Here is a 27,848-nt window from a genome sequence, read left to right as displayed (position 1 = left end):
GTTCCCGGGCATTTGATGGGTGCCTAGCTGGAGCGGGAGGAGTGCGACTCTAGCGGCTGCGGCGATCTCGGGAGCACGTCTCTCAGTCGTCGTGCGGCTTCTTCTCAGCCTCCGCCTTTGGCGGCTGCTCGAGAAGCCGCTTCGAGTAGAGCGCGTTCGCGCGCGGTGAGCGAAGCGGCGAGTGCACTTGCCGCCCGCCGCTGCCCGCCGCGACGGGCGAGGCCGCGTCGGCGCCGGCCGCGAGGAGCGGCGCGCCCGAGCCGTCGCCGATGTAGCGCAGCAGGACGCGGCCGACCGGGGTGAGGCGGATGGCGATGAGGGTCGCAGCGCGGAAGTAGGGCAGCTGCAGCCAGACGGCGAGCACGAGCTGGCCGTGCGTGGAGAAGGGGAGCCAGAGCAGCCACGGCAGCTGCTGCAGCACGGCGGAGACGGCGCAGTGGAGCAGCCAGTACCGCAGCTGCACCTGCGTCGCGAACGCGGCATCGGCCGCCGCCTCGGCTCCGTGCCGCTGCGCCTCGAGCGCCTCGACGGAGCGCAGCGCCGGGTGGCAGACCGACCAGTACAGGAGCGTGTACGCCGTGAGCGGATACGGCGTGCAGAGGCAGAGCGCCGCGGCGAGCAGCAGCCACCCCTCCTGCGAGTCAGTCCATCAGCGGTGAGCAGCTGACGTAACTCGTTGGGGCGGCGAGCTGGAGCAAAGCCCTCCTGCGCAGTCTGCGCCAGCGCGGCGTACAGCCCGGCCGGCAGGAGCAGCCTCAGCACCAGCCCGATCTGCGCAGACACGCCGGCTGGAAGGGCGGGCAGCGCGTCCGAGAGCCTCTGTGCGCGCGCGGCCAGCACCGGCCCGACGAGCGAGTAGAGCAGCGGCAGGCCGCTGTGCGGGAGGTGGAGCCACGCGGCGGCGCAAAAGAGGACGGGGGCGGCCGAGGGCGAGTCGAGCGAGAGGGCCTGCGCGGGGAGCAGCCGCGCGGCAAACGGGAGCAGCGCGAGCGCCTCGGAGAGGAGCTGTGCGCTCGCCCACAGAACCCAAAACATCAGCCAGCTGCGCTGCAGCGCTCGGTCCTCCTGCCCGTCCGACCGGAGGGTGAGGAGGGTGCGCACCCAGGGCACTGGCGTGAGCAGCAGCGTCGCGGCGTGCGGCCAGACGGGGCGAAGCATCGGCGCGAGCCGCACCGCCTCCAGCAGCCGCGCCGCCGCCAGGCAGCCGACCGCATACAGGCCGTGCGGCAGCAGGCGGGCGACGAGGCGTGAGCGCTGACGCACGGCGCCGGCGAGGCGCGCGTAGCGCTCGGCCACGGGCCGGTAGAAGCGCGCCGCCCCCCATTCGCGCAACCGCGCGCAGTAACGCTTGCGCCGAAGCAAGCGGCGCAGCCAAATCGCACAGGCGACTGCGAGCACCAAGGCCGCCTCGAGAAGCAGGACATCCCGCGGCTGCTGAGCAAAGGCGGTTGCGGCCCGCTTCGCGTACGGGGCGATCGCATGGGCCGTGTGCTGCACACCACACGACAGCGGAAAGAATGCGAGACGCAAGAGGCGGAGCCAGGCAAGCCCAGACTCGTGCGCCTTGACGAGAGCAACGCTGAGTGCGCCCCGCAACTCTGTCGCGCTCACTGCCTCGCAGTGAGACAACGTAATGCTGCTCGGCGTCGCCGCGATCTGCTCCATGCAGGATCGATGATCCAGCCGGCGTGCCGCGCACTCGCCAGGCCCGCACCTTGCCCGCGCCCCGCCCCTGACGGCCTGCCCGTCAGCGCAGGTGAACCCCAAGACTCGCCGAGCGAGGGGCCGCGCGGAGCGTTTTTTTTCATTCAATAAATGAGCACTTGAGCACTGGAAAGGGTCGGTTCCGCATGGTACGGGACCCCTCGATCGTCTCGCCCTCCCTCACTGGTGTGTTCATTGGGGGGGGTCATAACAAACACGGTACAGGATCGAGGTGCACGCTGCCGAAGCAGTGTCGTCCCCCCTCTCTCTCTCTCCCCGACGGCGATGGCGGTGTGACCGATCGAGCTACAAGAGGAGCTTGTTCAGCAGGATCCGGGAATTAAATAAATTAGAGTTTGCCTCCCTTTTTAGTGTACGTACTTTTTGCTTACTGCTACTGGGGAAAAAAGGGAGAGGGAGGTGCGATTTCTAGGCCCTTGGGGGCCCTACGAACGAATCTTCGGGGATGGGGCTCACTGCCGCGCTCACTGGGTTCGAGAGAGAGAGATTGTGTATGTATGTGGCTCTTACGTACGTTCCCGGAGGAGGACTGCTGACAGGGTTTGCGATGGGGAGCGAGCCGAAGGGGTTCTCGGAACGACAACATCCCGGACGGCGTAGAAGGCACGACCGACACGGACGGCGACGGCATCCCCAACTACCTCGACCCCGACTCGGACGGCGATGGCTGCCCCGACGCCGACGCGACCTTTGCCACCGCAGCGTCAAAGGTGATCGGTGCTGGCTGTGATTCCTTGCTCTCACGCTGCTGACGGCGGCGTCGCTGCTGGTCGGCCACTCGTTTTGTCGCCCGCTCCCCTTGCGACATGGCGGCGGCCCTTCGCTTTGCGCTGCTTGCGAGCCCAGCGGTGATCTGGTGATGCTGTGCTGTCGGCTGCGCTTGCCGGATGACTCCCCCACGACGCCTTCCTGCGTGGTCGCCTTCCTGCGTGGTCGCCTGCGTCGCATCCTCGTCGTCGGTGGCCGGTGGCGGTTCGCGCTCTCGCTCCTTGCCCCCCATGCGCGCCGTGGCTCCCGAGCTGAGGCCGACGATTTGCGGCGGGACGGCCGAGTTTGAATGAGCTGGTTCGCGGCTTCAAGAGCGGTCGGCGCTCCGGCACAAGAGACTTATAAGGGTAGACATCTCTCTCTTGATGTACGTCTCTCTCTCTCTCTCTCTCTTGATGTAGAGTTTGTTGTAGAGATTTCACGTTGTAGAGCGCCTCTACATTGCTCTACATCTGCATCGCTCTGTCCCGCGCCGGATGTAGAGCTCTACAGCTCTACATTGCTCTACAGCGCTCCAGAGCGCTCTACATCGCTACAGCTCTACAGCGCTCTACACTCTACATCCTCTACACCCTCCCTCAGCTCAGTTGCTGGCGGCCGCAGTCTTTCTGTGACCCACCCACCTCTCCCTTGTGTTTTGTCTGGGGAGGGGTTTCTCCTGCGGAGTCGTGCGTGCACGGGGCTCCTCTTTGCGAATACTCCCTAATTACATCTCGTACCCGTTCTACCACAGAGAACTTTAGGTGGTTTTTTGCGGCGCATCCCCCCCGCGAGAACTTGTGCGACCGCCTTCCGGGCGTCCCGCCGATGCGTCTGTGTGTTCTCGCAGCAATCGCAGTGGTGGCAACAGTCGATGCTACCACTACACGGGTCAACAAACCCCGGCTAAAGCAGGTGTACGCTTTCACCTTGGGCAACACGATCAATGGCGGCTTGGTTGGAGCGCTTGGTCCATCAGTCGCTTTCTTCCAGTCGTCTACTGGCCTCAGCCAGGCGGGGCTGGCCCGAAGCTTTATGATCAATCGACTTGCAAAGCTGGTTGGAACCGCGATCTGGGCTGAGTATGCGAGCCGTCTCGAGCGCGGCTACTCCTGCCCCTTCTCTCCTAGGACTGTGCTCGTGTCTGTGATGCTTTTGGAGACGGTGTGCTCGTTGCTCATCGTTAGCCTACGCAGCAGCGCGAGATCGCTGCAGGTTGCACTCGCAGCCTTTGGGCTGTGCTATGGCCTGGCGGACTCTGGCTTCGACCTTCTTACCGTGTGGTCCGAAACCGCTGACACGAAAGCAACGAGGACGCACGTTGCCTTGCTTAACGCCGGCTTTACGGCGGGCGCAATTCTCACTCCGGCAGTTGTCGGTGCAGCGATCAAGCTTGGTGGCTCGAGCTATACTTGCTTCCTCGTGCTCGCCGCCTTGTCTGCATTGACCGGTGTCGCCATCTCGGCGTGCGACATGCTTGCCGACGGGGTACCTGTACCTGTCAGGGAGGAGGGAGGCGGCGATGACGGCGACATGGTTGCAGAACGAACTCAACCACGCCCGGACACGAGCCCGAAGTCCCAGAGCTCGTTGTTTTTCGTGGCGTGTATGTTTGCCGTGCTATTTTGCGCCACAGGAAGCGAGCACGTCGTTGGGACTTGGCTCCCGTGCCTCGGCGCGGACAAGGGAGGGCTCAGCATGGCCGCGATGGCCGGGATGTCGTCTTTCTTTTGGGCGACCATTTGCGCTGGCCGTATCGGTTGGGTCTTTCTCTCGACTCAGATTCAGTCCGGCTGGCCAGTGCTTGCAGCAAGCGGCGGGACAATGATGCTCGCTGGAGCCCTATATGTCGATTATGTTGCTCGCCACGGCACATGGCAGCTTTGGCTAGCCACTTTCCTTCTTGGCCTCGGATGCTCCAGCTCCCTGCCCTGTGCTCTCACCATGCCAATGGAGGCGCAAATTCCTCTCACGCCGAGCGTGCTTATGTGCCTGAATCTCGCCGGAACGGTTGGCGAGATGGTCGCGCCTTTTTTGGTCGGTCTGGCGCTGCAACAGGGCGTATACCGATCATTGGGCTTGGGCGTCGTGGGGATGATGGTGGTGATGGGAGGGGCGTCATCACTCGCCTGGTCCACCTCTCGGCGTGTGGCACCAGCAACACCTAGGACGAGTGTGGTCTGTCCCATATCCCCCACAACTCTCTAGGTCACCCCTTTTTTCTCTAGGTTGCAGGTCCTCAGGTGGGATCTGGGAACCGGAACCGGAAAGGTGCATGGGATGGTCTGGGAGGAATCTCGACTGGGAGATTTCTCACCTGATACTGGGCTGGGACGGGACACTCAGTTCGGAGGAGCACAGCGTCAAGGTGTCATCCCGTGTGTATATACACATCGCGACGAATGCTCGTCGTGTTGACTATATTCTCTGCCGATACACTCACGGACACGGTACGGCTCTACCGCAATCCTCTTTCTCTCGTCCGTGGGGCATCCCCGCCCTCTACAGTATTATGCAGTGTATTGCACCAGGGTGGACACGGAGAGCGCAGACAAGTCCCGCACCCGCCCCTCTCTCGTGTATCTGCTATCTCACAGCATGCCCTGCAACCCAGTGTCTTTTCGCCTCTTCGTGGTCTCGTCTCCGTCCTCCCAGTCTCGCTTCCGGCCGTAGAGATTCAGCCAGCCCTGGTCGGGGCCGCTCATGCAGACCAGCTGCCGCAGCCGGCGCGGGAGCGTCTCCCTCGAGATTGCGCCGTCGCCATCGGCGACCCCACCGAAGGGTCCAAACCACCACGTCCACGCGTAGCCCTGGAACCGCAGCGGGTCGCAGACTTCGCCCATACCCAAGACGAAGCGCTGCACGTCGCCGCGGATGTCGCTGCCCGCCTTCCACATCCAGCCGCACGCCTGCGCGAGACGGATCCAGAATGGGGGGCCGTATCGAATTATCCGGCGCTCAGACCGAACAGCCGGCACGTCGAGCACAAAACAGAGTGCGGCCATCACCAGCCCGAGCGCGAAGCCGAGGAAGATGAGCGGCGCGCCGCGCCGGAAGAGCTTGAGCGCGCGGTGCATCGCACTCCCACGGCGGTCGATTTGCGCCGGCCCATTCTCGCCGAGGTGCGTCGCCAGAGCGATGAGGATCGGCCCTCGCACGAGCACGTAGAAGAAGCAGAAGGAGCTGAGGCTGCCACACGCGTCGAAGAGGAACGAATGTATGCTCGGCCCGTGCTCGACCGCCGTGAGCACGGCGAAGTTGTTAGCAATCATGATGCCCGACACAGTCATGATGATGTTGAAGTCGTTGTACGAGTTGCGGGCGTCGTTCTCCGTCCGCTTCATCTCCATGTTGCGGCGGTCGACCTCCATGTGGTCAAGCTGGTACTGCAGCATGGCGCTCAGTTCAGCGTGGGAGCGGACGCCCGGCCGAGGGTGAAACGAGGCGCCCCGGGGAGGGGCTGTGGCCGGGGCGCTGCCAAGCGCGCGTTCTTTCTTTTTCGGCGGTTGTTTTCTTTTTTAGCGGAAAGTTGTTTGAATGCCAATGGTACCAGGTTGCAGTCGTTCACACACACACGCCGCACCGCACCGCCTGCCCTTTTTTCTTTTCCCCATACCATCCTTGCGTGGACCACCAGAGCCTGTGTGTAGAGCGCCATGCCGTCCGCCTAGTGGTCCGCCCGCCTCCGGTCTTATGTCTAATGTCTTTGTTCTTCTTCTCAGTTCTTCTTCTTAAGAAGTGGGGGTAACCCGGGGGGCGGGGGGGGACGACGATCGACGACGACCTTTAACAGATACGAGATCTAGGTGATAGCAGAGGGGGAAAAAACTGTTCAGTTTTCAAAGGCAAAAACGCCGGCGTACGCCCTCCCCTCACACTGACACTTCTCCCCTATTCCCAACTTTAGGTTGCGCACGTCTCCCAGCGAGCTAGGATCTCCGCTTTTTCTCCCCTAGTCATCCGCCCGCGCCGCGCGCCTCTATGGGCGTCTAGTGCAGCCACTGAAAGAACTATGGTCGACGTCTCGCCTGAAGTCGGGTGGGCTCGCGCACTGCTTAGCCCTAGGGAAGGGGTGTGTGTGAGGTGGTGGAATGGTAAGGTTTCAGGCCAGAGGGGTGGGGGATTTGGGGGATGAGTCAGGAGCCAGCAGCCTTCCTACTGGACCTGAGTTCTCAGCTCTTCCGCCCGACGGGGTGGTCCCTTGGATTCGGGCCCCGCTCCCTTTTCCTGCGCCTGGTCTGTCCCTGTCATGAGTGTGTTGCGAGATGCAGAGCTGGTTAGCTGGGGCACAGATCTGGTTACTGGAGCACTGGTTAGGCTGGAGAGCTTGTTAGGCTGGGGCACAGGGCTGGTTGGGCTGGAGCAGTGGAGCACAGAGCTGGTTAGGCTGGAGCAGAAAGCTGGTTAGGCTGGAGCGCGGGCGGTGCGGCGGCCGGCGAGGGCAGCGCGGTAGGCGAGAGGCGGCCGCGGGGCGTCGAGTGGCGCGATAGGAGGGTAGGCTGGCTGTGGGGGGGCGCCGCGTGGCCAAATGAGTAGTGGTTTATGAGCGGCCAGTTTCATGCGCATTGCAAATCGAGCCTGGGGCGTGGCCTAGTTGGCGCAGCGTTCGGGTCGGGGACGTTTTGGTCGTTGGTTCGAGCCCAGCTGGTGCAGTTCGTAGATCGTAGTCGCGCAGCGACGCGGGCGCGCGGGTGCGCGGCAGCCTCGGCAACCGAGGCGACAGTGGCGAGCAGGGGCGAGCAGGGGCGAGCAGGGGTCAGAGCAGTGCGGCGCGCCGGATTTTTTCGATGGGCTCGGTCAGTGGGCGTGTCAGGAGGCGGCCGGCCGGGAGAAACTGGTTAAAACTCCCGCACCGGCCCAGGAGCCAGGAGGTGGGAGTGTCACGGAGGCGGCCAATTGGCGCGCGCTCCTTGTCTACGTGGGTCCGAGTTTTTTTCGGTGATAGCAGAGGATGACCCATAAAAGAATCGAATCAGCTCACGCTCCTCCTCGGCGGGATGTCCGTCCACGTGACAGGGCGGTCGGCGTGCCCAGGCGACGTCCGATCCAGGTTTAGCGAGTCTCTCGGAATGCCGGTAACAACGCCGCCCGCGCGCTCGCTCCCGCCGCCGCCGCGCTGGCTGGCGCTCCGGCCAGCCGTCGGCCGCACGCCGCGTGCGAGACCGCGCCGCAGCGCGCGCGGCGCCGGCAGGCCCAGCCCGAGCATCCCAGCGCCGCGCGCACTTGGCGCGCGGGTGCGGATCGTGCCGCGCAGCCGAGTCTTCCACACGGAGCGCGCGGCGGCGACGACGACGACTACGATGACACCAGAGTAGAAGGGCGGCTCGCCCGCCGACGATACCGTGCCGAGGTAGCAGAAGAAGGAGGCCGCCGCCAGCAGCAGTCCCCAGCTAAAGACGATCCGCAGGTCTCGCAGGCAGTGCTCGAGGTAGGCGACGGCAGTGATCATAGTCTCGAGCGGGGGGTATTCTTCGGCCGCGGCAAGCATCGGGCGCGAGCGCTGCCTCTCGAGATGCAGCCACGCGCGGAGCGATTCCACCGCGTCTTTCGTCGTGCCGTGGTCGTGCGCCATCGCCTGCGCCTCCTCGGCAGCGAGTAGGACATCGTACGCGACCCAGCCCATGCACATCATCGATGCGGTTGAGAAGATGGCGAAGAGCGTCCGGAAGGCCTGGTGCCACCGGTCGAAGCCCTCGTCGCTGCTCACGCCGACCAGCAGCTCCACGTGCACCGCGAGCACCAGCGCCGAGACGGTCGCCCAGACATCGCAGCGGCGGACAGCCTCGACGAGGCGGCGCTCCTCGTTCGCGATCAGCGCGCCCATGGCGTGGCTCCGTTCGAGATGTTTCCCAGCCTCCTGCATGCTGCCCGAGACGGCGGCGAAGGGCACCCGCCCCAACACGAGGAAGGAGGGAAGAGCAGCAGCTGGGCCTTTTTTCAGTTTTCTGGCCCTTTTTACCTACCTACTAGAGTACTACTTGGTTTGCGATGAGAAGCGATCCGAATGTGGCATTCGGGTGATTAGATCACTACCGCCGAAACGCAAGAGCACTGCGACGGATCGCCTAATCCACCTCTTTTCATTGTAAGAGAGATTTTTACCAAATATGTCGGAGGGCTACCGTCGGGTACTTATTTTAAGAGCAGGTAAACAGCAATAGATCCGGCCCTCAAGCGGCCTAATCGATACCCAGCCCTCACGGAATCGGTCCCTCGTTGTACAGCAATCGATCCTTCACACTGCCCGCGCTGCCAAACTTGCTGAGAATCGGTCCCCCCACCTGTGGCGCGAAGCTGATATGTCTCCCGCGCTCGGCGCGCCGACCGCGCAGCGGCGGCAGACCACCCTCCGGTTCGAGGGGCGCCTGGGGGTGAGCGGGCTGCCTCCGCCAGAGTTTGGCTCGCCCACCTGTGCGGGCCCCCCTGTACCCCCTCCCCCCCCCGGGTGTCTAGCAATTGGTCCCTTGGCAAGCGCGAATCGGTCCCCCTGGCTCCAGGAACTGATCCGGCACTACACCCGGATCTATTGCTGTTTACCTGCTCTTAAAATAAGTACCCGACGGTAGCTGCGTCTTATTTGCTGCCTTTTATCCTTTTGGACGCCTTCGCAAACGGTTGTGCGGGCTGTCGATTAATAAGACGGCTGCTTCTTCTTAGTCGCGCGTCCCCAGCCTCCCCAGCTCCCCACACCTACCGACCGTCATATTTGAGAGAGAGAGATTTTTAGCAATACCAAACAACTCTAACACTCACACGTCATTTGGGGCCTGGAGCCCTTCACGCGCGCGCGAGACGTGCAGACAGGGTTGCCAGCCCTCTCTTCAAGCACAAGCTGGAATTTTCAAAAAAAGAAAATTTCCGCGGAAATCACGATGTCAACCCTCCCAAAATGGGTGATCTGATGCTTGTAGGGCTTGAGAGTGGCCTGCCATGTCACAAGAAGGACTGTGGTTGCAGGAGAGTACCAACCATCTCTCTCTCTCCAACCATCACTCTAGTTGGTATAGTACCCCACCTTCACCCATCGAGTGATTTCTTTTTTAGTTTCCCATAAGTAGGTAGATAGGTAGGTAGGTAGGGGCAGGGCAGGGGCCGGCCGGGTTTTTCCAGAATTTCAGCATGACCATGAGTGCCGCCCAAGCAAAAATAAACTACACCTGCTAACATCTGACTCTCAGATGATGACGACACGCACGAGCGACACACAGACACAAACAGGCTCACAAGACACACAGCCAGTTGGCTGCCACACCTGAGTTTCCCCTTCCTCAGGGCCACGTCCTCACTGTCGCCCCCCCCAGCATCAAGAGAGAGAGAGAGATTTTTAAAGACTCTCTCTCTTCTCAGCATCAATGCACGAATTAAAAAAATCCAAGAGAGGGGTTGGAGGGCGGGAGAATCCAAAAAAGCCGTCCAAAAAGCCACAAAAAGCCAGCGAGCCTCCCGTTACGCGATCGCCGCGAAGCGCAGCATGATGCGTGGCCAGCTTGGGAGGCTGCCGCCGCTGTCAGAGGTAGGGTGCCCACAGGACCCAAAAGAAAATAGCTTTGCGACTCAAAAAGGGACGCACGAGGCAAATCTGATGTTGGCCAGTTCCAATAGGAGCGAGGCCTCTTCCGTTGGGGGACCGAGTGACTAGGAAACGAGGGTTCCCCATTGTGAGCCGCTCCAGCGCGAGCGTGACACTGCACTTGGCGCCGAGCGCCCGCGGCTCAGACCTTGTGCAGGCCACCCCTCGGTGGGCACGCCGGTCCGGACCGATGGCGCTCGGTGTGGAGCAAGCAAGACCCCCCCCCCCCCCCCATCGGCGCGCGCTCGCCATTCCAACGGGCGCCAGGAGCACCAAGAGGACTCCTCATGGCTGTGCCCAAGTGGGCTTCGACCGGCCTCGGCTGGGGGGGCGGGTTGTCCCGGCTGCGGACGCGTTCTGCAGCCCGCTGGGCGCGACTCAGCACCCCAAAACTGCCCCTCGGCGGCATACAGCACTGCCAGCCAGCCTCTTCCTCCTCCTAAGGGCTGTACTATAGGCCATATTGCGCCGCCTCCTACTGGCAGCCGGGCGGGCGCGCGCCGCGCGCGCCTCGGTGCGCGCACGGCTCGCAAAGTTCGAACGAGTACTGCCGCCCGGCCGCCTCAAGGCTGCCGGGCGGCAGTACTCGCCTCGCAAGGCGCGCACCGGCTGATCTGGCTGCTGCGCCGGCGGCCGCTGCGCTGGCCGCTGCTGCGCCGGCTGGCGGGCGGTACGGCCGCCGGCGGCCGCTGCACCCGCGCCTTCCCTCGCGGGCGCCGTCGCGCCGCGCGCGCCCAACTCTGCTGGCACACGGCACGCGTCGTCACTCAGCCGCGGAGAATAGGCGGTGCAGCGCGCGAAGCGCGCGCGATCTCGTACTTTTAAGGCTGGATCCGGCCATTCCAAGGGTATACCTTTGAGAATCCCCAGCGTCCCACCCTCCTAGTCACACTCTCAATATCTCGACTAGCCAACACGAAGTGCTGCGATCGGGAGTGCCCATTTCTTTTTTCCTTTCTTTTTTTGGGTCCTGTGGGCACCCTATCAGAGGCGGCCGCCACTGTGAGGTCTCGAGGGCCGACCGGCCGGGCGAGCATCCGCGCTGCCGACGACGTGCTCGAGACTGGCCTTCAGAGCGACGAGATTCTCGCATGCTTTGAGGAGGCGCTCGGCGAACGGCAGCCAGAGATGGGAACGGATGCTGCAGCAGGGCGAGAGGCGAACGCCGAGAGTGCGGAGGCCGCACCGCGACTCGAGGCTGCAGCAGAGCAGCAGCGGGAACATTCCCTGCTTGCACCGACCGGGGGGCGCGGCGTTGAGCCGGTGCTGCCAGACCCGGTGCCTATGCTGCATACGAATTCCGGTGGAGGGCGCAGATCGTGCGAGCCAGATGCCGGCGCCCGTCAGCAGATCGGGTCGGCAGCTGCGAGCATTCTCGAGCGGCGCGGCGAGGCGGCGCGAAAATCCGCCGCGCCATGTTCGACGACGGCCCTCGCGGCCGGCGAGTCGCGCTCGGCGGCGCCTCCCGTGGCGCGAGCGGCCGCTCGAAGCAGGCACTCCTTGAGGAAAGCCGCCGCAAGCGGGGCGAACGCGAGCGCGCAGTCGCGCCCAGCCGCGCTGCGCTCGTGCTCGGCCGCCACGCCCGCGGATCCATCTGCCGTGCCGCGGTGGCCACGCGGCTGTGCGAGGCTCTGTCTCGTGACGTCGCCCAGCAATCGTCCACCGCCCTAGAGCCCGCGGCAGCGCTGTCACTCGTGCGCCGCCTAACCTGGTTGAACCGCATCCGACCCTCGCTGGCGGACGCCGCGCTCGTCGAGGCTGTGGCCCGCACCCTCCTGGAGGGGCAGCGATGCGGCGAGCCCTTCCTCGCCGCCCGGTGCGTGTGCGATGGCGGCGGCCGCTGGGAGCGCACCGCCCCGCCTCTGGTCCCGCCTCTGCTCCGGGCTGCGGCCAGCCAGCACGCCTCGGTCCAGCTCCTGCGGCTGCTGCTCGACCCTCCTGCCGCAGCCCTGCCGCCTTGCTGCGCGACCCGCGCGGCGTCGGAGGCGCGTAGATTACTGGACAGGTGCGCGCCCGACTGCATGTCTGGGTTCGGGAAAGCGCTCGCTGAGAGCAGCGGCCGCGGCGGCGGCGGCGGCGGCGGCGGCGGCGGCGGCGGCGGCGGCGGCGGCGGCGGCGGCAGCGCGGCCCCTCTGGTCGTGCTCGCCGGCCTCCTGCGCACGGCACTGCGCTGCGAGGGCCGCGGGGCAGCCGACCCCATCGCCCCGCCCTCGGCTTGGTCCGCCCTCGCCCGCGCGGTGTGGCCGCCAGCCCTGTGCGCGCAGCCGCCGCAGGCTGCGGGCCGCGCGGCGCTGCGTGCGCTCTTTGCCGGCTGGAGCGAGGCGGCGCTGCGTGCGCTCACGCTCGCCGTTGCGGACGCGTTGCGCGGCTGGCAGGCGAGCGGGCTGCTCGCTGGCTCGGACTCGCGCCACGACAGCGCAGCGGTCCTGGTCGAGGCGGTGCGGCTGTGCGCGGCGGGGCGTGGTTGCGACTGGCGGCCGGATGGCTGGTGCGAGGGCGGGCCGCGGCTCTTGCCACCCTCTGAGCTTCAGCTGCTGCCGCGTGCGATGGCCGCGCGCCTCGTGGCGACGCTAAGCGCGCAGGGCGTGCCGGCGAGCGAGACGAACGCGTCGCTCGCCCTCGCTCGCGCGCGGTGGCAGCCCGCCGCCGCCGCGAAGGCGCTCGCCGAGGAGGCGGCCGCGGCAGCAGAGGCGACGTCGGAGGGCGGCGGCGCCGCTGCGCCGGGCAGTGTGTGCGGCATTTGCTTCGAGCCGCCCGCGCCGCCGGCGGAATTGCTGTCGCTGCGGTGCGGCCACGAGTTTTGCTCCGACTGCTGGGGCGGGCTGATGACGACGGCGCTGCAGTCGGGCGCAGGATGCATCCACACTCGGTGCCCGCAGCCCGACTGCCCCGTCCTCCTCCCGGCGGAGCTGTGGCAGCGGTGTCTGCCCGCCGGCACCGCCGCCGGCGCGTGGAGCATGCTGCACCTCCGCTCCTTCGTCGACGCAAACGCGCTGCTCTGCTGGTGCCCCTCCGCTAGCTGCTCGACTAATTAACACTAATTAACACGAATTAACACTAATTAACACTGATTAACGCTAATTAATAGGTGCCCCTCCGCGAGCTGCTCGACTAATTAACACTAATTAACACTGATTAACACTAATTAATAGGTGCCCCTCCGCGAGCTGCTCGACTAATTGACACTAATTAACGCTAATTAACGCTAATTAATAGGTGCCCCTCCGCGAGCTGCTCGATGGCGGCTGCCCTCGTCACCGAGTCAGCCGCCGATGTCGCGTGCTCGTGCGGCACTCGCTTCTGCGGCCTGTGCGGAGCGGAGCCGCACTGGCCCGCCGCGTGCGCCGAGCGGAGAGAGTGGCAGCAGCTGCTGCACCAGTCGCCCGACGCGCAGTTCCTGCTGCTGCACACGCGGCCCTGCCCCTCGTGCGGTGCGCGCACGCAGCGCGACAAGGGGTGCATGCACATCACTTGCACCAATTGCTCGGCCGAGTGGTGCTGGGCCTGCGGTCAGACGGGCAAGCGCGGACAGGTGCACCACGTCCACGCCTGCACCCGTGCGCCCGACGCGTCCTGGGCCTTCCAAAAGGAGCAGGCGCGCGTGCTCGACGGATCCTTCGCCGCCGCCTTCGACGCCGCCGCCTACCGCGCCGAGCTGGCCGAGCTGCTCGCGCCCTCGGGAGACACGCCGCCGCCGCCGCTGGCGGCGGCGGCGGGGCGGGGGCTTCCGGACGGCCTCCGCCCGACGCTGCGTTGCGCGATGGAGCTGCTACAGTGGGCGCACGTCTTCACGTACTTCAACGTGCACCGCGGCGCTTCGGCCTCCGCCGTCCCCCCGCTGGTGCGCCTCGCGCTCGCGCAAGTCGAGAGGCACTCAGACGTCCTCCTCGCGCTCGCCGAGCCAGCCGTCGGCGGCGGCAGCGGCGAAGAGGCGAGTGAAGCAAGCCCGTCTAGCGGCGTGGCCGACGGCGTTGTCGACGACGTCCCCGACCGCCTGAGCTGGCTCGTCACGTGCATGCTTTACCTGCGCTCAAACCTAAAGCAGGCGCCGCCAGCGGCACCGGGAGGCCCGAGCTCCTCTCGGTGAACAATGACAAATATTGCGAACGCCGCGCCCACGCGCCACGGCCCAGGGCAGGGCGTTTTGAGCTTCCTTTGGGTTTGGCACCAGAGAACAGTTTGTACGACACAGGCTTGTGTTTCAGTCTGTGAACTGAACTAGTGTGATGTGGCTCAGAGCTTGCCCACTCTGGTCTCTGGCACTCACTCACTCTCACGTCTCAGATTTGACATCAAAATGAGAACATTGTGAACGAAAGGAGGGTGGCCCACGCTGCACACATAGAGGTGAGAGCATATTAATTATATTTATTATTAAAGGGTGTGGATGCTGGGTTGAACAAAATCGGGGGACGCGACCCAGTCCCACTTCGCCACAGACGGTCCCGCGCCTCGCCGCTATGACGGGGACACACCCCGCACCGTCCGCTGTGCCGCGTTTTTTGTCCGGAGTGAAAAGTCCAACGCGCTCGTCGGTGGCGGCTTCCCCCAACCTGCGCCGCGCTCGGCGAACCTCGACAGCGCTTTCGGTGGCATGCAGCTCTTTGCGACAGAAGCCTGGAGAGCAGCTCCTCTGCTGCTCACACACTCTGCACAGCTGACACAGCCTACTGTGCGGCTGCCACAGCTGTGACAGCGATGGGCTCGCCCTCACTGGCCCTCAGTCACTTGTGCTGCGGCTTGTGTGAGCGACACTGCTCGGCGACTGCCGGCACACTGTGAGACCATGGGTGTGAGGTAAAAGCACGCTACCAGCGCTTGGTCACATCGGCCCTGAGGTCATATCCTTCTCCTCTGTTGATGGTAACACTTGTCTACTCGCTGGAGCCGAGCAGGAGGGCTTGGCGCACAACCCCTGTTCAACTCACCCTCCACACCCCGTACGTATCTATCGGGTGCGGGGATTTTTGTGAAAATCCCACAACCAAAAGAGCATTTAATCAATTAATGCTTGACTCCCTCGATCTAGCAGCACTCGGGGCTTCTCCTTTTACCTTTTTTGCTTAAACGTGATAAAGTACGTGATGTCCACGCGAGAGGGAAGGGGGGCGCGCTCTCGCAGTTGACTGTTGAGGCGCCGGGTGTGACGGTGAGCTCTAATTGTCTAATGCTACGTCAGATAGTGATTAGTGTCAGTTTTGCCGTGCTGCGAGCACTGGCCACTCCTCGCATGGCGCGCGATGGCTATCTATGCGGGCGGCGGGGAATTCCATCTCGGCGCCGCGCAGACACCCTGGAGGACCCAGTCTCAGCAGACTCTCACCAGCCGCCGCCGCCAGAGTCCGACTCGTCCGTCGCTGCCGCAACGGAGATGTCGGCCGAGTCATCCGACGCCCCCTCTAGCGTGGAGATTGCCGCCGATGCGCTTGCGGTCGCCTGAGCGGTAGCCATGGAGACAGGTTCAGGTGGGGGTTGAGGGGCGCCCCTCCTGCCGCTATGTCCCTCACCTGGGCGAATCGCGACGTCTCCGCGAGGCGGCGCGTCTCCGCGGCGCGCGCCTCTCGCTCCCGCTCCTGGGCGGCGCGGCGCGCCTCTCGCTCGACCCTCGCCTCCTCCTCCTCCGCCTCCTGCCGCGCCTTGCGCTCCGCTGCCGCCCGCCGCGCCGCTGCCGCAGCACGCGGGCGTCAGAATGGGCCGGGTGCGCAACGGACAGGCGCAAGAGACACGGGCAGTAGACGCAGAGTGAGGGCAGCAGGCGCAGAGGGAGGGCGGACACCTGCGTCGCGCTCGGCGGCCTGCTCGAGACGTGCCGCCCTCGCCTGCTGCTCCGCCCTCTCCTTGGCGGCCGCCTCCCTCGCCCTCTCGGCCTCCTCTCGCTCCTCCGCCTCGGCCAGCGCGGCCCGCTCCCTCCGGCGCCTCTCCTGCTCCGACTGCAGCAGCGAAACGCGCCTTTGCGCCTCGAGCTGCGCCGCCTCCGCCTCCGCCTCCGCCTCCGCCTCGCGCTGCGCCTCGCGCTGCGACTCCGCCGCCGCCCGACGGCGCGCCTCCTCGACCGCTTCCGCCTCGCGCCGCGCCGCCGCAGCCGCCTCGCCAGCCGCTAGCCCGCCCGCGACCGCCGCCTCGGCCGCTGCCTCAGCCGCGGCGCTCTGCGCCTGCCACTCGGAGTAGCGCCGCCGCCGCTCCTCCGCCGCCGCCTCCTCGCGCGCCACCGCCGCCTCCGCCTCCTGCTGCTGCCGCCGCAGCTCGGCAGCCGCGCGGCTCGCCTCTGCCTCTCGCCGGCCCTGCGGACGGCGGCGAGGGGGGGAGGGGGGGGGGGGGGTGAAGTGGGAGGGGGGCTCGCGCCGGGCAGCGCCCTGACGCGAGAGGGGTAGCGCGAGAGGGGTAGCGGGGCGGCTTCGAGCGCCTCCACCCCCGAGTCGAACCGCGCCCGCTCGAGCTGCTCGCGCGCCGCAACCTCGGCCTTGGCCCGGAGCAGCTCGGCGCGCAACTCCTCCGCACGGCCCATCTCCGCCTCCGCCTCTGCACGCGCGGCCTCCGCCTCCGCCTCCGCCCGCGCGGCAGCGGCCTGCGCCGCCGCCAACGCCCTTGCGCCATCGTCGACCTCGCCCCCGCCTCGCGGCGGCGGCACCTCAGCCGTCGCCGGCGGCGGCGGGGCCGGAGCCGGCGGCGACGACCAGGGCAGAGGCACTGGCGGCGGCAGCGGGCGGGCCATGGGCGCCGCCCCAGCGCCGGCCGCGGTGCCTCCCATCACTGCGCCGGGCGTGACGCCGAGCAGCGCCGAGGAGGAGCCCGCCAGGAAAGTGCGGCACTGGCGCTGCAGCGACGCGTTGCGTACGTCGAGCTCGCGTAGCTTGGCCGCCGACGACTCGAATGCCTCCGAGAAGAGGTCGCTCCTGTGGCACAAGGGCGTCACGGTGGGAGACGAGAGGCCGTGCGGGCTGGCACCCTTCGCCCTGGCGGCGGCGCACCCTGGCGTGTACTCGGTGCCGCCTCCGCCCGCCGGCGGCCGAAGCGCGGCCGGCTCGGCCGGCGGCGGGGCCGGTGGCTGGGCCGCCGTCTCGTAGCCGCCGCCCCTGCCGCAGCCGGCAGCAGCGGGCCGCCACGAAGGCGTGAAACGGGGTGGCGCGGACGGCACCGCCGACGGCGCCGGCAGCGGCGGGGCGCGCGGCGCTGCCGGCGGGCCGCCGGTGGCGACGGCGACCTCGCGCCGCAACGCCTCCGTCTCGTTGAGCAAATGCGATGCGCGCTGCCGCTCGTCGACCAACGCGGCCTCGAGCGCCGCCGCCCCGTCCTCGGCCCTGCGCACCGCGGCGAGCGACTCCTCGAGCTGCGCGTGCGTCGCGGCCAGCTGCTGCTGGTACTCCTCCGCCACGCGCCTGCGGGACGTGTCCTCGAGGTGTCGCGGACGTGTCATGGACAGCTGCCGCTGGTGCTCCTCTGCCACGCGCCGCGTCTGCTCCCTCGCCTTGCGCACCGCCTGCGACGCGGCCTCCTGCGCCTCCCGCGCCGCCGCCCGCTGCTCGCCAACCTCGAGGGCTGACCGCTGCAGCGAGGCTCGGCTCTCCTCCTCGCGCATGGCCTGAGGCAGCGAGCCAGGCGGGGGGGGGGGAGGTCATGAGCAGAAGCCGCGCGAGGCCAAGAGCCAGGGCCATGGCAAGGGCGGCCAGGGTGATGGCTATGGCGATGCGATGGCGATGGCGATGGCTCGCCGTGGCGGTCTCGAGCTCCGCGAGTTGCGCCGTCAGCGTGTCCATCCGGTCCTTTGCCGCTCCGAGAGCCTCCTCTGCCGCCACGCGCCTGCGGCTGCTCTCGCTGTCTTGCTCCGCCAGCGCCTGTGCGCGACGAGGCGCGGGGAGGTGGAATGGCCGGCATCACCTCTCCCGCCCCTGCGCGGCTGCGTAGCGCCTTGCAGCGTGAGTGCAGCAGACCTGCCTCCGCCTTGAGGGTCGCCACCTCCTCCTCGCGCGCCTGCCAAAGCCGATAGGGGCAGTAACCCTCAGCCCCCCGCCCCCTCGCTGTGGCCGCCTCTCGGCTGCCTCTCGGCTGCCTCTCGGCTGCCTCTCGGCTGCCTCTCGGCTGCCTCTCGGCTGCTTCTCGGCTGCATCTCGGCTGCATCTCGGCTGCATCGCGCCCGCAAGCTGGCGGTGGCGTCGTCGCGCTGCTCCTGGACGAGGGCGGCGCGCGCGAGCGTCTGCGCGCCGCGGTCGCGCTCCTGCCGCGCGAGCGCGAGCTGCTCTCGCGCCGCCGCCTCGTCGCGTTGCAGCGCGAGCAGCCGGTGCTGGTAGGCGGCCTCTCCGTCGCGCCTCTCCCTGGCGAGGTCTCCCTGCGCCTCTCGCGCGGCGAGCTCGTGCGCCTGGCCGAGGGCGAAGGGCCGCACCCGTCAGAGGCGAAGGGCCAAGAGGCGGGAGGAGTGTCAGAGGCGGGAGGGGTGTCAGAAGGGTGTCAGAAGGGTGGGGAGGGGGTGGGGCGGTAGGGTGGGTTGACCGGGGTCTCTCTTGGCGCGCCTTGAGCGAGTTTGCGACTCGCTCGTCGATGAGAGCGCGCTCGCGCGACAGCCGCTCGCTCTCGGCGGCGAGCTCGCGCCGCTGCGACTCTGCGAGCTCTCGCAGACCCTACGGGAAGGTTCCGGGAAGCCTCGCTGGACGGCTCCTCGAGACTGTCGCTCCTTCCGCCCACCTCGCCTTGTCCCGCTCTTTGAGCCCACTCGCCTCGGCGAGCATCCTCTGCCGGTGCTCGTAGCAGGACCTACTCGTGAATGATCGCAACCAACTCAACCTTCAGGACTCGCTCTCCTCTGCCACCGCCCGCAGCAGAGACCGCTCAAAGGCGGCCTCGCGCTGCCGCGCCGCCTCGGCCGCCGCCGCCTCCTGCGCCTTGAAGCGCGCCAGCTGCGCCGCGTGCCACTCCTGCTGCTGCGCCACCACCCGCTGCACCTCGGCTCGCGCCTTGGCCGCCTCGGACAGCCGCACCTGCGCCAGCTCGACCTGCCGCACCCTCGCAACCTCGGCGGCGACCTGCGCCGCCGCGCGCGCGTCCGCCTCGCGCTGGTACCGGAGCAGCCGCCCCTCCAGCTCCGCCGCCGGCTCCGCTCCCTCGGCCGCGCGCAGCAGAGATGCCTCGAGCCCGCGGTCGACGGCGCGCAGCCGCGACTCGAGCTCCTCTGGGCTGCTGCCGCCGCCTGTCTGCGTGGCGGTGCTCTCGCGGCCGGAGGGGAGCAGCCGGCCAACTGCTCCGAGAGCGCGGACAAGCTCGCTGTCGCCCTCCCCTCCCGCAACCGTCGGTGCTGGCGCGAGCGCTGAGCGAGGCAGCCGCAGGATGTCGCAGATGTCGTGGGGCTCGAGCGGCACTCCGCCGAGCCCAGACTCGGAGCTGAAGACGGAGAGGGAGTAGGCGCACCCGCTCGCGCGCAGGTGCCGCAGGACGAGTGAGCTGGCTGCGCGCTGCACCAGCGGCAGTTCGCGAGGCGGTTGCGGCTGCGCCTTTGCCGGCCCGATGCTCCGAATCTCAGCGAGCAGGTAGCAGCGCACTTGCGTCTTGAGGTCGTCAAAGGTACCGGAGCCCTTGAGCGCCTGCAGGAGCTGCGATCTTACGTCGAGGAATGGCTCAGCCATGTGAGCCGACGAGAGGCAGGACTGCTTGAAAACCACGACGTCTTTCTTTTAGCTGGTGTGTGTGCAAGTCCGCGCGAGTAAGCGCCTTGTCGTGCCAGTGTGCTGTGAGAGAGGCTTGTATTTCAAGAATTTTTCTTTTCTTTGAAGTAGTCTTGTCTTCGTTTGTCCAGTCCGAGCCTTACTGTTCTTGACCTTCCTACATACATACATCTGTCACCGCTCTCTTCTGTGTGCCCAGCCAGTCACCGCGCTCGTCGTGCCCGTGTGCTTTTTTTTTGAGAGAGGACTCGTCTCTTAAGAACTCTCGCGCCGGCACTCTGCTAGCGTGGTATCGTACGCCAACTCTCAGGGTGTGTGGCAGCCAGCTTGCTGGCTGTGTGTGTGTCTTGTGAGCCTGTTTGTGTCTGTGTGTCGCTCGTGCGTGTCGTCATCATCTGTCCAGCGTCCACCCATACCGCGTTGCCGTTGGTGTCCAGTCCAAGCCTGGCTGTTCTTCACCTTCCTACCTAACCTAACCTAACCGTGGTATACACACATACATACATAGACACGCGAGTGTCCAGCCAGGGCGGCCACACACACACACCGCGGCACCGCGCAGCGCCGACACTCACGGGTAGGCCGACCATCGGCCACTTTTGACCCCGAGTTTCAGCAGCCGCTGCCGGAGCTGCGGCCGGCCGCTCACACACACATCAATCTGGCCGTTGCAGTTGGCATGGCACCATATCACGCCGAGGATTATTTGAGTAGTGCGGCGGGGAACGAATTTCCACGCGAGAGGCAAGGCGACGGCGAAGCGTCGTCCTCCTCTCACTTTTACACGTAAACCCTCCGCACAAACTGGGCACGGTACTGGCACGCAGACTGGCACTACACAGGTACACGGGAAAAGAATTCCCGGATTCACTTCCACACAAGACAAGCAGCGCAACTCTCGGCACACGATGGAATGGCGCGTATTGGCACTAACCCAGGTACACACCAAAAATAATTTAGCAGAAGAATAGTGTGCCGTTTTCCCATCCGCCCTCGTCCCTTGTGCCTTTTGAGAGTTGAGTAAAAAGTCGCGTGTGCCCAGTGTTGTGGAAATTCTCCGCGGCGGCGCGCCTCTCGGTGGATCGGGTATGTGTCGTGTGTAGTCAGCTTACAGCTAGCCACTCGTGTGTGCGGCGGTGTGTGGGCGCCGCTGCGGCCCCTCTCGGTGTGCGGTCTGTCTTTCAGCTTTCAGCTTTCACCATTTTCTCCATTCAGATCACGGGCATGTTCACGGGGTCTCTCGGGGTGTCTCCTTCGGAACCAAGGTCCTTCGTGTGCGGCTCTCGTCTCTGAGTGGCGACTGCGCGGCGCGTGGCGCGTGGGGTGGGAGAGGGTTGAAGCGCAAATCACAAATGCGCGGATGCACTTATGTATAACACGACCGCAGAAACAGCACGCAGCACGTCGTCGCAACACGCGGGGGTATCGTCGCGGGGCGCGACCCGCGGGACAAACTGAAAAGGGTGCAGATCAGTTGGCCAGCAGCGCCGTGGCTGCGTCGAGGATCGCCTGCTTCGCGTCCGTCAGCACGCTGTCGGGTGACGCGATCTTCTGCTGCAGTAGTGCGTCGAGCTGCGCGCGGATCTGCAGCACCAGCGCCTCGAGGTGGGCCGAGACCTTGAACTTGATCCAGCCGTCGATGGCGAGCACCACCTCGCTCAGCGCGCCGGGCGGGCCTCCGCGCGCGCGTCCGCCCCGGGCCGCGGCGCGCGCCTTCGTCGAGAGCGACGCCCCCTCCGAGCTGAGGGCGCCGCCGAAGAGCAGCAGCGCCCACGGGCTCACCGGCGAGCAGTCGCGGACGTACAGCTGGCCCGTGCGGACCTGCCGCGGAGTCGGAGGGTGGCGTGGCGAGGGCGGGACGTGCACGTGCGTGCGAGGGGCGGCGCCTTTTCGGCAAAGACGAGATACTTCGAGTCGAACCGCGTCGCGCGCGCGTTGACCGACGAGGGGTGCAGGGCCACGGGCACCGGCTCCGGCGCCTCCTGCTCGCGGATGTGGAGCTTGGGCGCACCGGCGCCGCCGCCCTTGCCGCCGCCCTTGCCGGCGCGGCCCTTGGCCTCCGGCTGAGTGACGAGGATCACCTGCGGGTAGAGCGCCGCGCAGAGCAGCGCCGTGAGGAGCGGCACGTTGGACTGCAGCTCGAGCTCGAGCAGGTCGGGGCGAGAGGCCGCGTCGGGGTCGCCGGAGAGGGCGGCGCGCACGCCGTCCGACCCTCCGGCGGAGCGGCCGATCCGCTCGACGCCGCTCGCGCGCAGGCCGCGGGGCACAAAGCCGGCCTCAGAGAGGAGCTCGAGCAGCTGCCGCTTGAGCTGCGCGATGGTCTGGAGCGAGCGGATGGAGAGGAAGTGCTCGCGCGCAAAGGCGAAGCGCTCGCCGCCGGAGCGGCCGTCAAAGTGGTTGTACGCGTTGAGGATGGTGAGGTGGTCGCTCTGCCCGACGGCGAAGCCTCTCTTGGCCGCGTCGGCGGCCTCGCGCTTGTCAAAGGGCGAGAGGAAGGGCGAGCGGCCCGACAGGATGGCGGCGATGGTGAGCGCCTCGTCGGCGACGCCAAAGATTGCGCCGAGCAGGAGGAACTTGCCGATGCGGACGTCGGTCGGGAGGGTCGCGAGGTGCTGGCCGAGGGGCGTGAGCCGCTCTCCGGCGCCGAGCGTACTGCCGTCCAGCTCGAGCGCGTCGAGCTCGACCAGCATCCGCAACGCCTGCAGCACCGCCGGCCGCGACGGCGGCTCGAGCAGCTGCTCGCAGACGGCGGCGGCGCAGCGCTCGTACTTGAGCGCCTTGATCGTCAGGACCAGCCGCTCGAGCGGCACGCGCCGGATCTCGGGCTGCTGGTGCGCCTCCGCGACGTGGTCAAAGGAGTGGCTCGTGTTGAGGTGGAAGGCGACGCCCGGACGCACGCGTCCCGCCCGGCCGCGCCGCTGCTTGGCGTTGGCGCGCGAGACTAGCACGTCGTCGAGCGACTCCATCCTGCGGGCCGGGTCGTACCGCTTCTCCTTCATCCGCGCGCAATCCACCACAAAGACAACATCGTCGATGGTGACGGACGTCTCGGCGATGTTTGTGGCGAGCACCACCTTGCGCACGCCGGCGGGCGGCCGCTCAAACACGCGCCGCTGGTCCTCGGGCGGGAGCGTCGAGTGGAGCGGCAGCAGCCACGCGCGGTGCGGCTCCGCCGAGAAGCGAGGCGTCGCCAGCAGCGCCTCGTGCACCGCCTGGATCTCCTTGAAGCCAGGCAAGAAGACGAGCACCGCGTCCGCAGCCTCGCCCTCGCCGCGACGCGACTGCTGCGGTGCGCCCCCGTCACCGCCGCCGCCGCCGCCGCCGCCGCCTCCTTTCTTGCCTCCGCCGCCCTTGCCTCCGCCGCCCTTGCCTCCGCCGCCCTTGCCGCCGAGACTTGCGGGCGGCGGAGGCGGAGGCGGCGGCGGCGGAAGCGCGCCGCCGGCAGAGCTCGGCGCGAGCTTGCACAGTGTCCGCTGCTGCGCCCACTCTTGCCTCTGGCGAGCCCACTGCGTGAGCTGCTCGGGCCCGTCGCACGCGGCGAGCCACAGCACCAGCTGCGTCACCAGCTCGACGTTGATCACCTACCGACCCGTCCAGAATGTCGGTGAGGGCGGCTGCGCTGGAGCGGCGCTCCCCAAGCTCGCCCCCGCTCGCCTCCGTGTTGAGTGCCGCGAGCGCCCGGTGCGCAGTCTCGCCGGAGGCAGGGTACCTCTCTGCGAGCTCCTCGACGCTGAGCTCGTCGTCGGCCCGCGCCTCCGCCGCGCCAGCACCCGCCACCCTCCCGCCGCCCGCCGCTCCCCGCCCCCGGCCGGAGCCGCCACGGTCAGCGGCACCTCTGCCCCCGCCGCCAGCGCCTCGGCCGCCCGCCCCCCTGCCGCCAGCGCCGGCCGCCGGCTTGGCCGCCCCGCACCGAAAGCACTCTGGCTTGGAGGCAAACACCGCCGCGCCGCAGCCGGGGCAGAGCCAGTCGCCTGGCCGCATCTCGGCACTCCCGTTACCGCCGCCGCCGCCCTTCCCATCGCCGCCCTTCCCGCCGCCCCCCTTCCCGCCGCCCCCCTTCCCGCCGCCGCCGCGCTTTGCCCAGTCCGCGCCCGGCTGCACCGCGTGGCCGACCAGCTCGATCGCGTCCTCGAGGTACAGAGCGGCCACGGGGAAGGCGCGGCCTGGCATCTTGACGGTCGGGACGGGCTTGCCCCCCCGCGCAAAGTAATCCGAGAAGAGGGACGCGTCGAGCGTGGCCGACATGAGGCAGAGCCGGAGCGACGGCCTCCGCCGCAGCAGGTCGCGCAGCACCATCAGCAGAAAGTCACTCTCCATCGACCGCTCGTGCACCTCGTCGACAAAGACGTGCGTCACGCCCTCGAGGTCCGGGTCGTCCTTCAGGCGGCGCGTCAGGATGCCGGTGGTGCAAAAGAGGAGGCACGTCGCCGCGCTGCTCTTGGACTCGAGCCGGATCGAGTACCCGACGGCCGCGCCGAGCCGCTCGCCGCGCTCCGCGGCGACTCGCTCCGCGACCGACATGGCCGAAATGCGGCGCGGCTGCGTGCAGAGGACGCTGCACGGTCTGCCCTCGGCGGCAGCCTCCTCGAGCACGAACTGAGGCACCTGCGTCGTCTTGCCGCAGCCGGTCGAGCCCTCGATGACGACGACTTGGTGCGCCGCGATGGCGCGGAGCAGCTCAGCGCGGTGCCCGAAGGCAGGGAGCGCCTCGCGCTGCGCGCGGTGCGGGTTGGCGTGCGGCGGCGGAGGCACGAACTCGGCGCGAGGCGAGGAGCGAGGCGCCGACCGCGCCGCCCGAAGGTGCGCCGGTGCCGGCGCCTCCTCCTCCTCCTCCTCCTCCTCCTCCTCGGGCAGTGCCACCGAGTCGTACTCGACGACTCCAAACTCGTCCCAATCGTCGTAAAAGACTTCGACCGTGTTCTCCGAGAGCGAGACGACGGTAGCTGCGTACCACTCGCCATCCTCCGGGTACAAGGCCAGCACCGGCGTGCCCGGGCTCAACGCGTCCGTGGCAGCCTCGTCGAGTGCGGTGGACGAGAGCGCTCTTCGCAAGGCGCTCTCGGCGTCAGACGCCATGCCGACGCTCGATATGTCTGGGCCAGAGGCGGCGCGCGGCAGCTTGGCCGCGGTCGGGCCCGCCGCACCACGGCTGCTGCTGCCACTGCCGCCTCCGTGACCGCTGCCGCCGCCGCCGCCGCCTCTGCCGCTTCCGCCGCCGCTTCCGCCGCCTCTGCTGCAGCCGCCGCCGCCTCTGCCGCCACTGCCGCTGCCGCCGCTGCCGCCGCTGCTGCCGCTGCTGCCGCCACCTCTGCCACCGCCACCGACCCCTCTGCCGCCACCTGAACTGCCGCCGCGACCGCCGCGTCCTCCTTTGCTGCCTCCTTTGCCCTTGCCGCCGCCCTTTTTTTTGCTGCCCGTCACGACGAGGCGGCCGTTGACGTAGTTACCAAAGTTGAGCGGCCGGCCGAGCTTGTCTACCTTGACGGGGCCCCTTGGTGGCCTGCCCATCGCGCCTGCCTCGTGCTCACGTGGCCGATCGTCGCGACAGCCCGCGAAGAAAAAGAATTCTCTCGCCATGCACTCTTACAGCAGACTTGCACGAACTACAAGAAAAAGAATTTTTGTACCCGCTCCTCACGCCCTGTGTGGTGGCGGCGTGCTGTCCTCCCATCCCTCCCTTGGGTTCTCTGTTTTCTTTCTTTCTTTCTTTGCCCTGGTTGCAGAGAGAGAGATGTTTGTTTGTTGGTTGCAGCGAGAATCGGCGAGGGACTGCGAAAGGAGATAGAAAGAGGCAGACGACCAAGGGTTAGGGTAGGCGAGGGCTAACACCACCACACTCACTTCCTTAAAATCCCTGTGTGGTGGCGGCGTGCCGTCCTCCCATCCCTCCCTTGGGTTGTCTGTTTTCTTTCTTTCTTTTACGCCCGTGATTGTTTTTCTTTCTTTCTCCAAGGGTGGGTGACGGCAAGCGCATCACACCCCTCTCCGCTGAAAATCCCTGTGTGGTGGCGGCGTGCCGTCCTCCCATCTTGGGTTGTCTCAATCCTAGTTACCTAGAGCAGCGCCTCGCTCTCAATCCTAGAGAAGTCGAAAGGATTGTGAGCAGCACTCCTCGCAATCGTAGCATCTCTGTACGATTGCTAGCACCTACGCTCGCAATCCTACATCTTCTAGGACTAAGAGCAGCTCCGCTCCCAAGGTGACTGGTGACGCCTACGACTACTAACTACCTGGCGCGCTCTCGCAATCCGAGCAAAGTCTAGGGTTGCGAGCAGCACGGCTCACAATCCTAGCAACATGCCTCCGATTGCGAGCAGTAGCGCATGTCATCCTACATCTTGATTCTTGTAGGACTACGAGCGGCGGCGCTCACAATCGTACCCAAGATCCCAAGGATTGCTAGCACAGGAGGGCTCACTGTTTGGATTATAAGGCCGAGACCGTCCCGGCGCGCTAAAAAACGCTCGCGGCTGGAGCGATTGGGAGCGCCCTCTGTGCGCTGAGGATCAATCCTTCCTTTGATCTTTGGTACCGGTCGCGACGAGCGGCAGGCGAGGGTCGTGCCGGTACCGACGTGACAGGACCGGGCACTCCTCTTGCGTGAGCGGCTTTGCAGAGTGCCCTTTGCCCTGGCCAATGAACGGCTCAAAAATACCCGCCGCGGAGGGGCTGGACGGATGGTGCAGAGAAGCACCGCCTCACACAGAGGCCGGCGCATTGACTCCTGAAAAGCCAGCTGCGTGCCCGGGTCCGAGGCGGCCGGGCCGAGGATGCGCACCGCTGCCATCCCCGGTGGCGGCGGCTCAGCCGTGTGGTCAAAAGGGAGCACATCGCGGACGACCCGCAACGGCGGAGCGCGCCATCCCCTCGGCCAGCTGCGGAGAGGAGGCGGTAAGGACAGGCACACGAGCCATCGACTCGAACTTCTGCTGCGCCGCGGGTGTGGTAGATGGTGATGTCCGCAACAGGCAGGCTCTTTGAGGGTTGCCGACATGGAGCAGCCTTGCTCCTCTTGTACCACTCTGCCCACTTTGCAGCAACCCGGCCGGGCAACCCTTGAAAAAAGTTATTTCCTTTTCTTTTGGGGCGGGTCCTGTGGGCACCCTACCTCTGGGGATTGCGTGCGCGTGAGGCGGTGCTTCTGCACCATCCGTCCGACCCGTCCACGCGGGTATCTTCGAGCCGTTCATTGACCAGGGTAAAGGGCACTCCAAAGCCCTAAAATAAATAAATAGAGCAGTCATCTCCAGGGAGAGATGGGCGACGCACACGAACACAGAGGGACAGTGCGCACCCCGCCCCGCTCGCAGGGCGTGCATCACGCAGGTGGACTGTATGACTCCTCGGGTTTCTGGGACTCAGAGGTGTGCTAGTCGCTATTCTCCGACAATTCCGACATATCTGACGGGCAGTTCGGGCTCGAGCGGTCGCGGTCGCGGCCAGCGCGTGAGGCCTGGCTAGGGTTGCCGGGCGAGAGCTCGACCCACGCGCCGGAGCGCGCGTGGTGCTTGAGCAGCCGGGCGGTCGCCGCAGCCACCTCGAAGGGTAGCTCGTCGAGCCACTCGCCGAATGTGCCCTCGTCCTGCGCCGCAGCGAGGAATTGCTCACCTAAGCCGTACGCGCGGCAGGCCCGGTAGAGCGCCTCATTCTGGATCTCCTCCGGCGCCTCGGAGTCGTAGCCGCAAACGGAGGAGCCGGCAGAAGAGGCCCGCTTCGCAGGCGGCGCGTCAGGCGATGAGGAGCGCGAACGCCGCGGCGGCACACCGTCGCCGCGCGCGGAGAGCGCGTTCCTGTCGACGCGGGGCGCAGCCTTGCGCCGGCCGCGCTTGGCCGGCCGGATTGTGAGGCTGCCGGCAGGCGGCTGTGCAGCCGCGGCTGCGTACGACTGAGCCGCAGGCGCCGTCGCTGGTCGCCACTGCAGGTCGCGGCCGCCTGGGCGCCGGCTGCAGTCTCCCTTGTCTGTCTCAACACTCTTCTCCTTCCACTCACCTTCTACTTTCAATCCTACTTTACCCTTCTTTTCGCCCCCTCTTATTTAGTCTACATCCTCCTGCTCTCTCTTTTCATCTATCCGGCCTCCATTATCCTCTCTCCATGCCTTACCCTTCCTTTAATCTATCTATTTCCCGCCTTCAATCCTCACCTTTCTTTTCTAT

The 27,848-nt window shown here is 66.5% G+C and overlaps 7 protein-coding genes across 7 annotated transcripts in view; 2 read left to right on the top strand and 5 right to left on the bottom strand.

The window, feature by feature from the left end:
- Positions 1-82: 82 nt before the first annotated feature.
- EMIHUDRAFT_237852 (hypothetical protein) lies at positions 83-1,665 on the bottom strand (the record flags this gene model as incomplete). Its single annotated transcript, XM_005777692.1, has 3 exons — positions 83-139; positions 296-634; positions 763-1,665. The coding sequence occupies 3 exons, from the start codon at positions 1,663-1,665 to the stop codon at positions 83-85; spliced, it is 1,299 nt and encodes a 432-aa protein (XP_005777749.1).
- An 866-nt stretch (positions 1,666-2,531) lies between these two features.
- Positions 2,532-4,570, top strand: EMIHUDRAFT_237851 (hypothetical protein; the record flags this gene model as incomplete). Its single annotated transcript, XM_005777691.1, has 4 exons — positions 2,532-2,573; positions 3,268-3,922; positions 4,109-4,460; positions 4,531-4,570. The coding sequence occupies 4 exons, from the start codon at positions 2,532-2,534 to the stop codon at positions 4,568-4,570; spliced, it is 1,089 nt and encodes a 362-aa protein (XP_005777748.1).
- A 2,831-nt stretch (positions 4,571-7,401) lies between these two features.
- Positions 7,402-8,375, bottom strand: EMIHUDRAFT_443680 (hypothetical protein). Its single transcript, XM_005777690.1, has one exon. It carries the CDS (start codon positions 8,333-8,335, stop codon positions 7,445-7,447), a length of 891 nt encoding a protein of 296 aa, XP_005777747.1. The 5' UTR covers positions 8,336-8,375; the 3' UTR covers positions 7,402-7,444.
- Positions 8,376-14,035: 5,660 nt separating this feature from the next.
- EMIHUDRAFT_367419 (hypothetical protein) lies at positions 14,036-14,250 on the top strand (the record flags this gene model as incomplete). Its single annotated transcript, XM_005777689.1, has 1 exon — positions 14,036-14,250. A coding segment is annotated over one exon (215 nt), but the record flags the coding sequence as incomplete, so codon positions are not given.
- A 1,111-nt stretch (positions 14,251-15,361) lies between these two features.
- Positions 15,362-19,670, bottom strand: EMIHUDRAFT_457586 (hypothetical protein; the record flags this gene model as incomplete). Its single annotated transcript, XM_005777688.1, has 9 exons — positions 18,844-19,670; positions 18,565-18,654; positions 18,213-18,395; positions 17,918-18,010; positions 17,461-17,621; positions 17,011-17,418; positions 16,794-16,935; positions 15,550-15,669; positions 15,362-15,478 (listed from the first exon to the last, which is right to left on the bottom strand). The coding sequence occupies exons 1-9, from the start codon at positions 19,651-19,653 to the stop codon at positions 15,362-15,364; spliced, it is 2,124 nt and encodes a 707-aa protein (XP_005777745.1). The 5' UTR covers positions 19,654-19,670.
- A 1,800-nt stretch (positions 19,671-21,470) lies between these two features.
- On the bottom strand, positions 21,471-24,768 carry EMIHUDRAFT_73936 (hypothetical protein; the record flags this gene model as incomplete). Its single annotated transcript, XM_005777687.1, has 2 exons — positions 21,471-22,973; positions 23,794-24,768. The coding sequence occupies 2 exons, from the start codon at positions 24,766-24,768 to the stop codon at positions 21,471-21,473; spliced, it is 2,478 nt and encodes an 825-aa protein (XP_005777744.1).
- A 2,293-nt stretch (positions 24,769-27,061) lies between these two features.
- Positions 27,062-27,848, bottom strand: part of EMIHUDRAFT_237845 (hypothetical protein) — a gene marked incomplete at both ends in the record, with an annotated part of 1,320 nt that continues 533 nt past the window's right edge. Inside the window, one exon of the mRNA XM_005777686.1 lies at positions 27,062-27,624. Coding sequence (XP_005777743.1) covers positions 27,062-27,624 — 563 coding nt within the window. The remainder of the gene's footprint in view (positions 27,625-27,848) is intronic.

Source organism: Emiliania huxleyi (genome assembly GCF_000372725.1).
Source record: "Emiliania huxleyi CCMP1516 unplaced genomic scaffold EMIHUscaffold_258, whole genome shotgun sequence".
In the NCBI taxonomy this organism is placed as follows: domain Eukaryota; phylum Haptophyta; order Isochrysidales; family Noelaerhabdaceae; genus Emiliania; species Emiliania huxleyi.
The sequence above is the reverse complement of the archived record's forward strand: the minus strand, read 5'-3'. Positions and strand labels throughout refer to the sequence as shown.

Coding starts and splice junctions, on each gene's coding strand:
- EMIHUDRAFT_443680 (XM_005777690.1), bottom strand. CDS start 8,335: ATGCAGGAGGCTGGGAAACATCTCGAACGGAGCCACGCCATGGGCGCG.